The sequence below is a fragment of the Lepisma saccharinum genome, chromosome 1 (genome assembly GCF_977018435.1).
Source record: "Lepisma saccharinum chromosome 1, izLepSacc3.1, whole genome shotgun sequence".
NCBI classification, from domain to species: domain Eukaryota; kingdom Metazoa; phylum Arthropoda; class Insecta; order Zygentoma; family Lepismatidae; genus Lepisma; species Lepisma saccharinum.
Genome location: NC_139229.1, coordinates 179,259,722 through 179,275,636, shown reverse-complemented (window position 1 = coordinate 179,275,636; position 15,915 = coordinate 179,259,722). Strand labels below are relative to the sequence as shown.

General features: G+C 36.0%; 1 protein-coding gene across 2 annotated transcripts in view; it reads left to right on the top strand.

Moving 5' to 3' along the window:
* LOC146004624 (TBC domain-containing protein kinase-like protein) overlaps window positions 1–15,915 on the top strand; it is a 50,912-nt gene that overhangs the window by 13,689 nt on the left and 21,308 nt on the right. For both annotated transcript variants that reach the window (XM_083143524.1, XM_083143515.1), the window contains exons 2-4: window positions 8,334–8,542; window positions 11,896–12,157; window positions 15,144–15,378. In XM_083143524.1, coding sequence (XP_082999650.1) covers window positions 8,353–8,542; window positions 11,896–12,157; window positions 15,144–15,378 — 687 coding nt within the window. In that variant the 5' untranslated portion in view covers window positions 8,334–8,352. The remainder of the gene's footprint in view (window positions 1–8,333; window positions 8,543–11,895; window positions 12,158–15,143; window positions 15,379–15,915) is intronic.

Below are 15,915 nucleotides of genomic sequence, written 5' to 3'. Positions count from 1 at the left end.
TTTGGAGATTTACGTTGAGGAGGATGAAAGTTTCCCGGACCTCATTGCCATTGGAGATGAAATGTAGGTATTTTATTTCACTCCAGAATCAAAGCAGCAGAGCATGGTGTGGAAACATCCATATTCACCTGCCATGAAGAAATTCCGCAGAATGCCATCAGTCTAGAAGTTGATGCTCATGGTCTTCTGGGATCGCTGACAGCTATTGTGGCACACTGCCATCAAGAAAAAACACCAAAGGATTCTCTATGTGGACAATGTGGTTATCCTCCACGATAATGCCAGGCCTCATGTGGCAAACAGGACCATCGACATACTCCATTCATTCGAATGGGAGATTCTGGAGCATCCACTGTATAGTCCAGACCTTGCCCCAGTGATTTTCATGTGTTCGGTCCACTGAAGAAGTTACTGGCAGGACAGAGGTTCATTTGCGACGACGAAGCAAGGACCGCTTTCAGTGGTGGTTCCACGATCAACTGGCCTAATTGTACAACATCGGCATCTCCATACTAGTAGTGTGATGAGACAAATGCCTGAACCGCTGTGGTGACTATTTGGGAAAATAGTGCAATTTACATAGAACAGTTCCTATATTTTAATTCCCTGCATGTTTATTAAATCGACTGAAAAAAAGATTGGAACAAAGACTTTTCGATTTACCCTCGTAAGATAAACAAAATCAATAAATTGAAATAGGAATTTCATCTTGAATGAATTATTTTATATCTAGCACCAAATGTACATTCTTTACATTGATGTTCTTTACTTGCTGAAAGCTTGTGGATGTGTTATGAGTAGGGCCCAGAAGTTGAGGAAATGTCTTCTTTTCTTTGTGATGTAATAGACATATCCAAGGAAGGTATTTATCCATTTCACACGAAAGGGAGTCAGAATCTGTAACTTTTATTTTGCCTTTTTGTCCTTTTTCCCAGTTTTTGCCTTTTGTAGTCTTTTTCTTAATATATTGCATCTTTTTGGTCCTTTTTAAGCTTTCTTTCAAGTTTCTGTAATATTTTCATACACAATTAACAATTGCTCAACTGCCAGCAAAAGCACGTATGAGGTGGGATTACTGAAACAATAGCCAACATATTCTGTGGCAACAATTAACTACCACTTGTAGTTAACAACAGTTTCTAGAAAAATACACTGGTCAAAGTATTCCCGACGAATCTACACTCTGTATATTTGGAATGCTGGTACACAGACGGTAGAAAGAATTCGCACCTACATAGAAAATAAAAAAAAACTTTTCGTCTCTATAGACAAAACAACTGATGAGGAGGGCCGCTGTGTTGGAAATGTCATTGTGGGCACATTGGAAGAAGATAATCTGGGTAAAGTGTTTCTCCTTACATGGGAAATGTTGGAGAAAGTGAATCACCAAGCAATATGCAAACTCTTTGAAATGCAATGTTTATGTTGTGGCTGCAAGAGAACAATTTGTTACTATTTGTCACTGATTGCATGTCATATGTCTTACGAGAAAAAGATGTTTATAGTTTTTTACATTTTTGATTAATGGTGGTCAATGTATGTGTTTTGTAAGCATGTGATGCCTGGGAACACACCGGAACATGTGAAAAAATATTGTAAATTGTATTAATATATGATCAGAGAAACAACATATTTTGTACGTCTTTTTTCTCATTTTTTCGATTTTTTTCTCCAATTTTAACGGTATTTTCAAGGGTCTTTTTCTCATATTTATTTGGCCCTCAACTTCCGGGCTCTGGTTATGAGTATACTTCATGTATGTATTGTGCTATTGCATTTTTATATTGAAATTCTGCATGCATGCTTGTCCTTATACAATGTACAACTACCATCAAGCATCTCAACTTTAAATCCATTTATCTTTCCATTATTTTTTTGCTAACTCAAAGTTAGGTCAAGTGGCTTAAGATTGGTTTCATGACATTAAAGTTGGTTGTATTTCTGATATCTATGGAAGAAGAGAAGAATAAGAAAATATATTGCAATGATATTTGCATGAGCAGGACCTAAAAGAAAGGACAGGGACATGCCCCCTCCCAGTGAAGACAATTTAATTCACTTTAGTAAGTACAATTTACAAACCTTGCATTTCAATTTTTTCCTACTTGAAAGAGCAACGAACCTGTAAGTGCATGTGCACACGTACCAAACTTTTATCAGGGTAGTTTTCCATGACAACATCTATGCCAGCAACGAGTTTTGCACATCCACCGACAAACTCGGAAGTTTGGGTTCTTGCCTTGGAAGGAGTGCATGAAATGCAGATTTCTCCTGTCCAGTGTTGCCAACCTTCTGATAAGAAAAGAAATGCTGTTTAATCTGTAAAATTATTCTAAATGGTTATAAATTGTGCTAGGATTTATGTAATAATAGGGTTACCAGATCGCTGTAAGGGAAATGTAGGACACAAAACAATTTCAATAAATAATACATATTTCTATAGAACACGTTAGAAAGTAGTTGTAAACTGACACTTTTCAGTTTTAAAAAAATGAATTCTTAATGAATTTTTAAATGCAAAATTTCAAAACCTGCAATCATACTAATCAATGCACCTCTTACTACATGATTTAAGTGGTACTTCTCAGAGAAGACATTTTCTTATCAAAATTTCAGGTTTAGTCAAACTATAATTATTTTAGAGTGGACAGTCAAACTCTTTGAAATTATAGGGACTAGTACCAAACATTTTACAGACTTTATGAAAACAAAAAATTCTCTGGTGAGTCTGTTGTGTTGATTGTATTGAAAGAACTCTCTCAACATTTGTATTATGACCTGTAATGACAAACAAATATTCAGCAATTACCGTAATTTAAAATGGTTCCAGAAGTTTCATCATGGGTAGTTTTTAGTTCAATAACAGGGTGTCTACAAAAATAACACATCCAGAATTCTTGACTTTTCTAGATCTTTTTTTCGGTTTTTCTTAACTTTTATTTATTCTACCCCTACTTAGGTAATGTTGGAAATTAGTAATTAAGAAAGTAAATATTTATTTAATGAAAATCCCTACCAAAGGGCCAGTTAAGATAAAAACAAGCTAAATTTAAGAAGAGAATTAGATCTGCTTTCTCGTATTAATGCATCCTGAACTGTGTTTGGCAGACAAGCGAGGCTTTGGTGTCTGGACTCACAGCCAGTATAATCTTATGTGGGGCTTGTGTCGGTTGTCCCTATATGTTTGTGATTACTATCCCTTCCTTCATCGTATTGTAAAACCATTCATCCTCATCTTCGTGATTAGTCAAAGGGACATAAAAAATTAAAGTAAAATAAACTAAATGAACCAATCAGTCATTATGATAGCAAGAATTCTTGACCACAAGAATAATTTGTTGCCTTTTTATTGACTTTCTTGACCTACTTGTTGATTTCTTTACTTTTTCCTGACTTCCATGAATAACTTTGTTCTCTATACCCCTGCTTTACAATCAAATTATATTGAATATTATCGTGTTCCACCAGTATAAACCATAATGCAAGAAATTCTGCTCGGGCATTGAACAGTGAAGTTATTAAAAAGTGGTCCCAAAACTTTGTTCATTAATTGCTTCCGTTTTCCCGTTCGTTTAATAGCAGGACAAACTTATTTTTTAGGGGGGGGGGGGCAATGACTGAATCAAAATAAATTTCACTATTGAGTTTGGAAGCAGTCCCCAGACTTGTAACTTGCATGATTTTTTTCTGTTAGGTATTTTCCTAATTAATATTATGTGACGCTCAAAATGTAGGACATTTATATATTGCAAATTCCTCCCGGACGTCGGACATAAGGCTAAAATGTAGGACATGTCTGGGAAAAACCGGACATTTGGTAACCCTATGTAATAATAATCATGAATTATTACTATTATTGATAATTAATAATAGTAATATATTATAATTTTTTTTTTTTCAGATGATTGTAATTTTAAGTTATGCGTCTACTTTCAGAGATGAGTTCAACATTGAACTAGAGATTGTTTGATATGATTTGTTGACTACAAAGCGGAACATTTGTTTTATTTGTGGCCCACAACCTTCTACCGATTTCTTGCCAAGAAATGTTCCTTGCGAGGTAAACTGGGGAGAATAGAGAAAGGGTGAAAAGAGGAGGGTGTGGTTAGGAAAGCATGTCACTGGACCAGAATAAGATCTGGATAAATTTTATTTTTAATTTCTCAAAATATTGTTCTTTGAAGTGAATTTCTCCCTCCTTGATAATCAGGTTTGCAAATTATGCTAGATTTCCCATTATGTAAACATAGCAAATTGTGCTAGGTTTAACTTCATTGTGCTAGGGTTGGCATCGCTGCCCTGCTTCAAATCAACTTCCAGCTAAAATTAATGGCTTGGACAAGTGTCCTTTTTCATTACCTGAGCTCAGGGTCTTGGGTCAGAGGGTCGATGTGTCGAGGGGAGCTCCAGTTGCAAACCAACCCTTTGATGGTTCTTCCAGAAAATTTGTTGTGTATGAAGATGTGTGCACTTTGTGGAAAATATCAAGAGAGGAGATGCCACCAACATTATTGGTGCATGTGAAAACGTGCTAAGGCTACACAACTATTGAACCTCGGGGCTGCTTTTGTAGGTACAGCCCCAATTAGCCTCTCTGTGCCTAACGTGGACTTAATAACAAAAACTCAAGCACAGCAAAAAGTTAGGATCATTGCGATGTGTACCATTGCTAAACAGGAAGGGAACAATGGAGTGGTGAGATAATCACTTCAAATTAGAATAAATTACTGTTAGCTATATGGTTTGGGAGAGACCGTGCTCAATCACCAACTTGGAACTTCAAACGAAGTGAGTAGAAAAATCCCTCGCTACTCTTACACTCCCACACTGATCTAGACTTCATGGTGGTTGCTGTCTTGAACCCTTTGGCCACTCTGTCGGGAAGCATCTTCCAGCAAATCACCTTTGAAAAATTATAATCGCAGCTATCATATATTAAATTATAAAGAAAGCATCCATTCCCATCTCTAATTCCCCACTTCCTCCCATTTCCTTATTTATTTACTCCAATTAGTTCTTCACCTGGGATAGTCTGACCCCTCTTAGGGGTAGGTGTAAGAAGAGAAATACGTGTATAGTGAGACACAAGTTATGCAAAAACTTGACAATTATTTTGATATGCTGTGTGAAAGGAAGCAGTCTAAATAAACAACACCTATTTTTGAAGATGGTTTATTTTAAAGCTCTTTAGAATTTACAGGGATTCTTCACAAATTCTCAAGAAAAAAAGCTGAACAATATCTATCTTACTTTTGTGCTTCACAATAGAAAAAAAAGCCTCTCTTGTATCACTGAATTACATAAACTAAGTTGACTGAACATGGATCAGGCTAACACATTCATTAGTAGGTACTTGCTTTAAATTATATCCGCTCCATGGCATGCTGGATTGACTTTTTAACATGACTGGAATCAGTTGAGACAGGTGAAAGTAGTTAACTGAAATGATCTGTATCTTATAATTAACTCCAAATCAATATACTACATAGATCATTAGTAATTTGGTTGACACAACAGATTTTGTTCAAAGTTGTTTCGAAAATAAAGCTACAGAAAACCCTATAGGAAAAGTATTAGGTATGGCGACATGGTAACATGTCCATGGGGCAAGACCTAACCATGACCAGATATCAGTAACAGATAATTTTATAAACTACTAAATTTCGAAGAATGACCAATAAGCAGTAATTTAAGCTTAAACATGATATAAACAAACTTATTCTTCTGTATGGTGACATGGTATCATTTGAATGTGATGTTTTTAAGTCCACTTAATGCACAGATAGTCCAATCAAGACACGACCTACAGTTTAAAGTGGGATCCAAATCACTACGTGCCTCCACCAGGTATCAAATTGGGACCCCTTTATTACAAGGTGACGATATTACTATTACGATATTGGGAAGGTCTGATAAGAATGCTCCTGAACTAGAAACTGAGGTTTTGTTTGTAACCTTGCAAATTATTCACGTGTCAAATAGTGTGTGATTACCAAGTGCATCTAATGATAAAAGAAACACACCCAGCTATGTTATGCATATCCAACCATGTACAATATTAGTTTTTCTTAGATGCAATAAACAATTTATGCATAAGTTTGATTTTCTGTCTTAAAAACACTAATTATAGTCATCATTCCATGTCAAATCAACAAGGTCCTCAACCGTACATTTTTTTGATTCATTTGGAATTTCCACTTAAGGTAGGAAAATCTGCAAAGTTGCAAATCCATGTTCTTTGTACTTCTGAAATTACAGGGGTGCAAATTGTGTGATTTTGACGATTTTTTTCCCAACATCTTGGTAATTTTCAATTGCAATATTTCTGCAATCAGGGTACCAATATAAGTGATTCAGATGGTGTTGAAAAGTTCTTGAAAGGCTGTTTTGCATGAGATATTGCATGCCTATGTCAGGGTAAAAAATCAATTGTAAGTGGTGTAAAGAAAATATTGGTAGCCATTTTCTCAAAAACGGGTCTTATAATTTTTAATCAATATGTATACACACTATTACTCAATAACTGTACAAAATTTAAAAATGGGATACCAATAGGATTTGGAGTTATGTTAAATTTAAGTTAGGGAGGTAGATTAGGTTAGGTAATGCATGGTATCATATTTTGATAGACAAATTGTTATAAATCAAAAGTGAAAGTATAGCAGAAATAAAAAATAATAGAAACACAATAGTGTTTGAATTAAGGTAGATGATGCTGATGTTTACATTCCCATTTCTTAGAAATACAGGGTAATTCCAAAGTCCGATCCCATAGGCAATCAGGGTATCAATAGAAGTGATTCAGATGGTGTTGAAAAGGTCTTGAAGAGCTCTTTCACATGAGATATTGCATGCCTCTGTCAGGGTAACCTCATGGGCGTCCGCAGGATTTTTTCCAGGGAGGGGCAAGGAAGGTATTTTTTCCAGGGGGCACATTTTCCCAAAAAATAGTGTTGTTCCCTAAAAAAACATTGCTTAAATTTGAATTTATGGTGTTCATGCAATAATTAACACATATTATTGTGGCAAAAATGAAAATACATGTGTGAAATACATAATTTTTGGTTGACTTTCATTTTCCAGGGGGGGGGGCCACGGCCCCCCTTGCCCCCCCTTCCGGACGCCCATGGGTAACCTTGTAACCTGTTATTAGTGCACATAGTGAAAACGGAGAGGGGGAAAGTTGTTGGAAAAAGGTGACTTTCAATCTAAAGTGCTTGAATTTCAACGAAGAGTGGCCAGTTCAGGCTGTACAGTGGTATGAGGCTTATTGGTAGCCAAAAATGCCACATTCTGCCTTCCCAATACCACACAGTACTGGGTAAATTAAGGATTGCTGACAATAATTGCAGACAAAGTAAAGAAGTAAAAAACAAGAACACCTGACATAAACACCCATCCCAAAAAAGGCTAAAAACACACAAATGAGAATCAGACTACAATACGTGCTTCATGGTGTGTTATCCATTCATGTATGGAAAACTATACTTGGTGTAGAAAAGTTCATTACTGTAAGATTGGTGACTAAATTATAAATGTTGTACCTAGGTAGATAAAATGTAAGTTTTGCTTGTTTCATGTGTAACAATTGCATAGTCATATCTGAAATATATGAAAAGGAGAGTAGAAGAAAAGTAGTGAAGGGAGGACATACAAGATGACCATAGCCTCTACAGCTGCGGCTTTTGAGCTATGTGTGAAGAACGTTGTAGAAGAGGTCATATTGAATACTATGTGAAATACAACAATAGCAAATGCCAATGTGAAATGAGTATGATACATAATGGTTTGACACACTTTTTTTAAAAAAAACATATGACATTATTTCATATTACATTAAAACCTCATTAATCCGGACTAAGTTGACAGGTTTAACAAAAGTCCGGATTAACTGAAATAACCTAAAAGAACAGTAGAAAGTGCATTAAAACTCAGTTTATAGCAACAAAACACATTTATTATGGTGTATTTAAAGGGTGTAGGCCTAAATACACTATACAGTATAGTAACATGTAAAGCAATAGGGCAATACAGTACGTACATACGCAATACCGATATGATGATGTGCCCGATGCACCTGGCTCTGCATCACTCGACATTCTTGCTGTGGAAATTGGTTTGAAATATGTCTATATTCTGTTGGGACAGTTTAAAACCTTGCATTAAGCGAAGTCCGACTTATCGGGGTCTGGATTAACAAGGTTTTACTGTATTTGTATTTTTCAAAGTGACTAATTGTAGAGACCCAGACTGAGTATGTTAGCATTTTAGGATTGCCATTGTCTTTATTACACTTTAATTTCTTTGTGAATGTAATATATGTGTCATTGTAGGTGTGAGCTGTAAGAGTAAATGATGACTGGAAGAATTGAATTTGGTGGATCAACATATTTTGCATCATGTCACCCAGGAGAACTCTGTGGTAGCAATGGACTTCCACTGACACCAAATTCTGTTACAATTTATGGCCGTTCTCAGTTTTTGAAGACAATTGCTCATCCATACTTGTGTTTATACTTGGACATCATCAGAGGAAAGCATGGTAAGTGATTGTATGCTTTAGAAGTAGCGTGACCATACATCTCATTTTGACTGGGACAGTCCCGTTTCAGAGGTCATTGCATCGATATTATATAAGAAAACACTATTTGTCCCATTTTATAAAAGTCTAGGAATTAGCTTGAAAACCAAGTCTAAATTTGAAAGACAGTTCATGCTAAGAATTCTTAAACTATTTAAGAATTTTTAGCACAAAGGATCTTTAAAGAAATGAATTCCTGCATCTTGACAGAAATTCAAAAAACAAATCCCACATTTTGTGTTAGATATGTGAAGTAAGTTTTTCAGGGAGTTTTATTAACAGTTAGTGAAGAATAAAATTCTTCTCAAGAAGATTGGTTCTTCTGATAAATACTTCTGGCACTCCTCAACTTCAGCATAGGACTAACATCGAAGGTTGATCAGAAGACACCACAAACACTATGTAAGTCCATACCGAGATTACAAAAATTAATAGCTCTTGTCAAAGGAAGATCATATTTTATAGATATTGTTTATGATGTATCATTTATGTGATCCATACTATAATAAATAATAATAATAATAATTTTGTAATTAGGCCTAACCGATTTTTCAGGATATGGGTAAAGTGACCTCCTCGGGATGTCCTATTTTCTGGGTGAAAATATTATGATCACCCTATTTAGAAGACAATATATCCTGGCTTGAATATATATATTGCATCACATCAATTCATGGAAGGAAGAGTACATGTCAATAGTAAACAAAGAAAGAAAGGATAGAGATTTGATTTAAGTAAAGCATAAGAAATACCCGACACTGGAAATATGTGTATATTTTGTAGCATGGAACAATGTTAGTCCTGCAAAGTTGCTATGTTGGAGATGAAAGTTGACACAAAATGACAGAGTGGCACGCGATATGATCCCCCATTTGTTTTTTTAATTTTTTTCACATCTGAGATGAGGAATCATGTCATGTGTATCACCAGCAGTTGCGGTAGTCATTGGAAAAGTTGCGTGATGAAGTGTGAAGCGTAATTCATGATGCTGCCGCTAGGGGCTAGAGTAGACAACATGACGGTCAAAGGAAGACTTAACGGCACAACAGCAATCAGCAACTGTGCTACTTTTTGCTGAAACAAAAAGCATTGTTGTGATTCAGAAGCGTTTTCGTGCACATTTCCATACTCTGTGGGCCTCCTCTAGAAAAACGATCCACAAACTATATGAAAAGTTTTGAATGGAAGGAACACTATTGGAATCAAAGCGTGATCATCCCAAACCTGTGCTTTGCCTGAGAATATTGAAGCTGTTCGAGCCACTATGCAAAGTCCCGGCAAATCTGCTAGAAAAGCAGCAATGCAACTAGGAATATCAAGACGCTCTGTTCAACGGATTCTTAAAAATGATCTCCATATGTATCCATACAAGACTGCCATGGTGCAAAAACTCACAAATGAACATAAACAGCAGATAATGGCTTTCGTTCATTGGGCTAAAGATAACCGTGCCAACATTGAACAATGTTGAACAACGTTTCACACAGTTTCATTTGGATGGTGTCGAAAAGATTTTCTGAAAAATGCAGCAAGATTTAATGTAGTTTTTCTTGTATGTACGCATGTTCTCCTGAAACTTCACAACGAAAAACTGTTTTCTTATGCTTGTAATAACCGTAAACTACAAGAAAAAAAATAGATTTAATGTAACTGAGAAGACTTTTGGTTCAAGCTTGCAGTGAAATTTCGGAACTCATGTGCCGTAGGGTAATTGGTAACATTGGTGTTCGCTTGACGGAGGTTACCACTAACAACGTTGTTCTATTGAGCATGTATTTTAGTAGTACATTTTCCCAAAGTGTAAACTTTTTTGTGATATATGTTTCATTGAAATCTTTATAATATAGTTTTTGTCCAAGATCAAAATGGGGGATCATTTCGTACACCACCCTGTATGTGTTGTTTTAGCAAGATTTATTATGATGTGTGTTAGTGAAAAATGGATATGTTACAGGGCGAGAATGTGATTTAGAACCTTCTGACCACACACTTTTAAGATTTTATTTAGTCTCCACGAAAAATAGTTTTCATCCTTTTGAAAAAAAAAATTGAATTCAACTACCATTTCTAAATGTCGATGTGGCAGCAATTACTTGGCATTCTTTGACATCACTTGTGGCATCATGTAAGAGAGTGTCCCCTACTATTTTCTTTATGCACTAATAACTTGCCAAATAACTTAAAGCGCTGTTGTAATCATCTCTATTTCCATGACCTGCAGTTACATTACTCTATATTCTCCTATGATGATTATATGGCACCCTTTCAATACAGTGATGTTTGTTAAGATTCTTTGCTTCCAATTGTGGCTAGAAATCTCATTCTGAGCTTATTTGAAAGGCGAGGAAAGGTCAAATAAGACCAGAGAATGCTCTCTGGTTTCCCCTACTATGAAGTTATATCAGTATTTTGAGAATGATTTCTTTTTGAAGTGGAATATAGGTTTTGCTAATGGAACCGTACAGGTTCTATAAGTTCCATAAAAATGTGGAAACAATTGAAGTGCAGTTGCATGTATGTTGTTCCCTTCCCTCATTTTCATATAAACACACACACAACCGAAAACATTATATGTATATAGCTGAAATAAAAAACATATGACCCGGGCTAAGGGGGGGGGAAGGGGTCAGTGGCTGAAAGTTAGCAGTGTCCAGGACTAAAAAATTTCTTTGCAGAGAAGTCCCATCTCTGGTAATAATGTCTGTAAATGACACTTGAATAGATGAAACTATTTCAGTTAGTATTTAGCTTTTGTTCACAAGTAAAAAAAAATAAATTTTTTTGTTGATTTGTGTTGTCAGTTGTGGTAACTGATTTGAATTGGTGCAGTATATGAATTCAATATGCTGACCAAGGCAGAAATTTATTTTATTCTAAAACGTAAACTAAATGTTATGTTTTAACCTTCTAGAACACCTGCTGGAAAGGAATGTTCCAGATAAACAACTTTCTAATAATATTGTGTCTGGAGGGGAGTTATTTTTGTGTATATATATATCTTCCTGTTTTTGTACCTTATTTCATTTGTATTTGGAACAGAGACTGAAGAAGACCTACCTTACCAGAAGGTTGAAACATAATGTTTAGTTTATGTTTTAGAAAAAAATAAATTTCTGCCTTTGTCAGCATATTGAGTTTTTGGTTATCATGGAAACAAGGCTTAATGGTGTTATCAATGAATTTAAAATCACAGTAACCAGTTACCTAGGTTTTCTAGAATTCTAGATACAACAACTGAAATGCAAACAGAGAAAATGGAAAACATACTCCTACTTACACAGTTTAATTAAATCATTATTGTTGTTTCTTTGTAGAAAGGACTATTGTTGTAGCCCAATATCATGAGGAAAATTTGGATAAATTTTCAAGTTCAGGAAAACTTGAAGGATTATCGGATGTAGTGAGAGTAGCATTCCAGATTCTGCAAGCTCTTGCCCACATAAATGAATATGGCATAGTGCACAGGAATTTAAGCCCTGAGAACATTCTCTTCAATAAGGATGGTGACGTTCAACTATATAATTATGGCCTCTACTACATGACTGGAGGTGGCAATGATGTGTCATTCCCCGTAGGGTAGGTATATTGTGCCTTCTGGATGTTCTCTTCTAGAAGTCACTAAACTAGGTTAACAGCTGATAATTTTTTTGACTTCTTTGTGTGTGCATCTTGCAGAATTAAATAAGCGGTTATTCAAAATGAGGCGCAACCACGAATTTTTGTCTGGTGGGGGGGGGGCAAGTACTAGGATAAACGTACCAATAATAATAATGATAATAATAATAATAACAACAATAATGACATTATTATTACTACTACTAGTGGTGCTAGTAGTAGTAGTAGTATCAAAGATGTGATTATCCTCATAAATTACGCAAAAAGGGGGTAGAAGTTGATGCCAAAGCATATGTTTGGAACTAACGATTTGAAATATTTTACGAAATATATTTTTATTTGCATAAAATTTAAAATTAAGGGGGCAATTTCTCCTCTCTGCCCCCCCCCCCACAGGTGCCCTTGGCCGTCAATGGTTGCTCCCTTGCCCCCCTAGACCGTCGAAGGTTGGGGGGCAGTGCCCCCCCCCCCCCCACTGTGGTTGCACCACTGAATTTGCTGGAGCTTTAAAAAATTGTCACTCATAGTACACTTCAGATGTGATTACAGTATATATATATATTTTTATTTCATAGGAAAACTCTTCAAGTTTTTTTTAGATATCTTTTCAGATATCTGGTACAAAAGTATGTGAACCATTCATCACCCTGCAGATATCTGCAATTTTGTCCCAAAATTGTTGTGGTGGCAATAGTTCCAATGTCTGTTCAGATTCACACTTTCAGATCCAGGATATTTGCAGGTTGAAAAGGAACCGAAACTTGGTTTTTGACGAAACCCCATAGAAAAAATTTCATGGGGTTAGGTCTGGAGAACCAGTCCATTGAAAGAAACCATTTTCTGCCATAAGCTCTTACAGTTCTTGCAGTTTTTGAAGAAAGTCTCCATTCAATTGTGATCATCAGGTGCTAAATTTTGAAGCATCGGTAGACAATGGGGCTGCATTCTTAGTCACTTGTATAAAATACACCAAACTGTTGGATGTGGCATGCTAAGTTGATTGCTGCTTCTTATAGTTGATTTTCTATGACACTGTTGGAAAGTCTCTTTAATCTTTGACATGGTCCTTCTATGCTTCTGTCACAGATAGACAGCCACTGTGTTTTCTTTCCACCCTGTCTTGTTAAACTGTGCATATCACCTGAAAATGGAATTGTTGAATGGTGGACCCTTATTCAATTTTGTGTGGAAGTGCCGCTTGGCAGTGGTAACTGACTAACGTTCATGAAATTGGAGCACACAATATGCCTTCTCTTTGCCATTTGCCACCATCTTGCAAGACGTGGCTCCTAGCAGCCAAATGCATGACTACTAGACTCTGTCTGTAACTAAAAAGACTTTGAGAGTTTCTCCATCAAAGGAAAAGTTAATTTAGTTTGTATTGTGTTCCCTTCACACTAAAATAGATTCAAGTTTTTTAAGGATAAAAATAATGCATGTTTAAAGTGCACTTTTGATTATTAATAACAAAAACTAACAGATAATATCAGACATATTAGAGGATTGTCAAATTTAGAACAACACTTACTGTTGAAAGATTCTCTTGGGCTATCAACCAGGTGAGTTGTGGAAAGGATTCCAAGCTTTTGAGAGCTAACGTTGCTATCGCTAGCCAAGTTGGAAAGAAGAAGCAATAGCCATTCATGGGAAAAGCAGAATCTGAATCGTGGCATGGGCTCGAACTAGACCCGTCTTGGCTAGCGATAGTCAACCAGCAGTGCTCATGCAGCAGACACTGCTCCCAATCGGTCCGCCATCTTCACCAGGAACCTGCATCTGCAAACACACATACACCGGGTTGATGCTCAGCATTGTTGCAATTCTAAGCTGAATAACATGCTGATTAAGATTTGTGTAAAGCATGGGTTTTATTCCCAGCAGGAACTCAACATTTTTGTGTTGTAACAGTATTCTAAAGAAAAATGTTCAAGTAATTAAAAATAAAAAGGAGGGGGACTAGGTTCTGTTCAAGAATGTCAGTATTACATCAGAGATGGAGCCACTGATCATGTTTCTGGACACATATTTTTCTTATTCCATGTCACTTTTGTGGCAGTAACATAAAATTGATGAAGGAACTTGTACAAAGGAACATCCATGCCTGGACCTGGACTTGTAACTGGATATTTTGGTGTTAAGATTGAGTGTTGACCACTCCATGTGCCAGGCTGCCGAGACAGCCACAAAACATGTATTGTCTCTTCAACAGTGTAAAATCTTTAAACATACCATAGTTCTCAAAGGGCTGTTGCAACATGGAATAAAAGTTGATTTTCCAAGATATGTAACATCAATACAACGTTTTTAAAAATATTTTTTGTATTCAACTAAGGACATTCAACAATGTTGTAGAGTGGTTATTATACCATTCTATGATGCAGGGGTGTTAGGTAGGCTTGCTAACCCTCCTGGAATGGCCAGGAGTCTCTCGGAATCGAACTCTTTTTATTTTATTTTATTTTGGTATGCATTATCTTGTTGCACAAAGGAATTAGTTATTGCAAATCAATCAATTAAACTTCACAATAACATTTTGAAGACTAGTGATTGTGAAAAATGAGTCATTGTTTAAGTAAGTGGGATGAGGAGGAAATAAAAAGTTTGAACACATTGTTGCATCAAAGTCTAGAGACTTCCTTATTTCCCTCCACCCAATTTTGTTTCATTATGTAGATTTAGTTTGTAGCATGTTATATTTGTATTAAGTGCTTTTCAGTGTTCATGTTGTCAGCAAGTTGGGAGTCGCGAGAAAAGAAATGAAAGTATTACTTGCTTATTTGTTTACTTATACTATATTCTAGTTGCTAGGCTATTTTGACCAAGCTGATTAAATTTTATATTCATAGTAGTAAGACAACAAACAGACAACAGTTGCTATATCTAGAAAAATGACAGTAAAGCAAGAGAAATACAGATTGCAAGTTTCAGTATCCTTTTTTATCCACAGTCATCCAAAGTACACAGCTCCTGAAGTTTATCTGACTGGTAGACGATTGCTCTCTGGTACAAAGGTAGATGTTTGGTCTCTAGGAATGATTATGGCAGAACTTGCACTAAAGAAGAAGTTTTGGGTTGATTTGAAGTTGCCGCAGTGGGTTCGGAAAATATTAAGCCTTCTACAGTGCAGTGGAACAGTATTGGAAAGGCTCGCTAGAGAACATAATTGTTGGGATGCTTTGATGGTAAGTATTATTTGATTCCTGATAGCTGAATATTGTTCTGTTTCATAATTATATAAAGAAGAATATCCTGATACACTTCAGGTGGGATGATGTAACTAACAGATGGCAGCACTAGATAAAGCCTGGATTTCATATTGCTTAAACAATTTAAATAAGATAAAGGGAAACAAAACCAAATGTATATATTGTTAATAGATAATTGATGCTTGATTTATATTAACCTGACAACAATGGATTATGAAAAAGGAGAACAAGATTGATTGATTAATGTAACAATCACATATGTTGGGGTGAGAAGATTAAAGAAATCGGGGAAACGATTTCGGATTTCTGTCTTTTACCTTCTGTTTGGAAAGGAGTTTTCCATCAGAGCTTTTGGTTGTTTCCCTTGGTGGTGTCAAGTCCTAGGCTGCCCCAAAGCACGACGAGTTGCACATTTTATTGCAGCACCAGGTGAAGCTGGGTGCGTGAGAGGACGTGAACCTTAACTGTCCCTTTGGTTGCCATAGTTAGTCGGTGGCACAGTACTTATAAAAC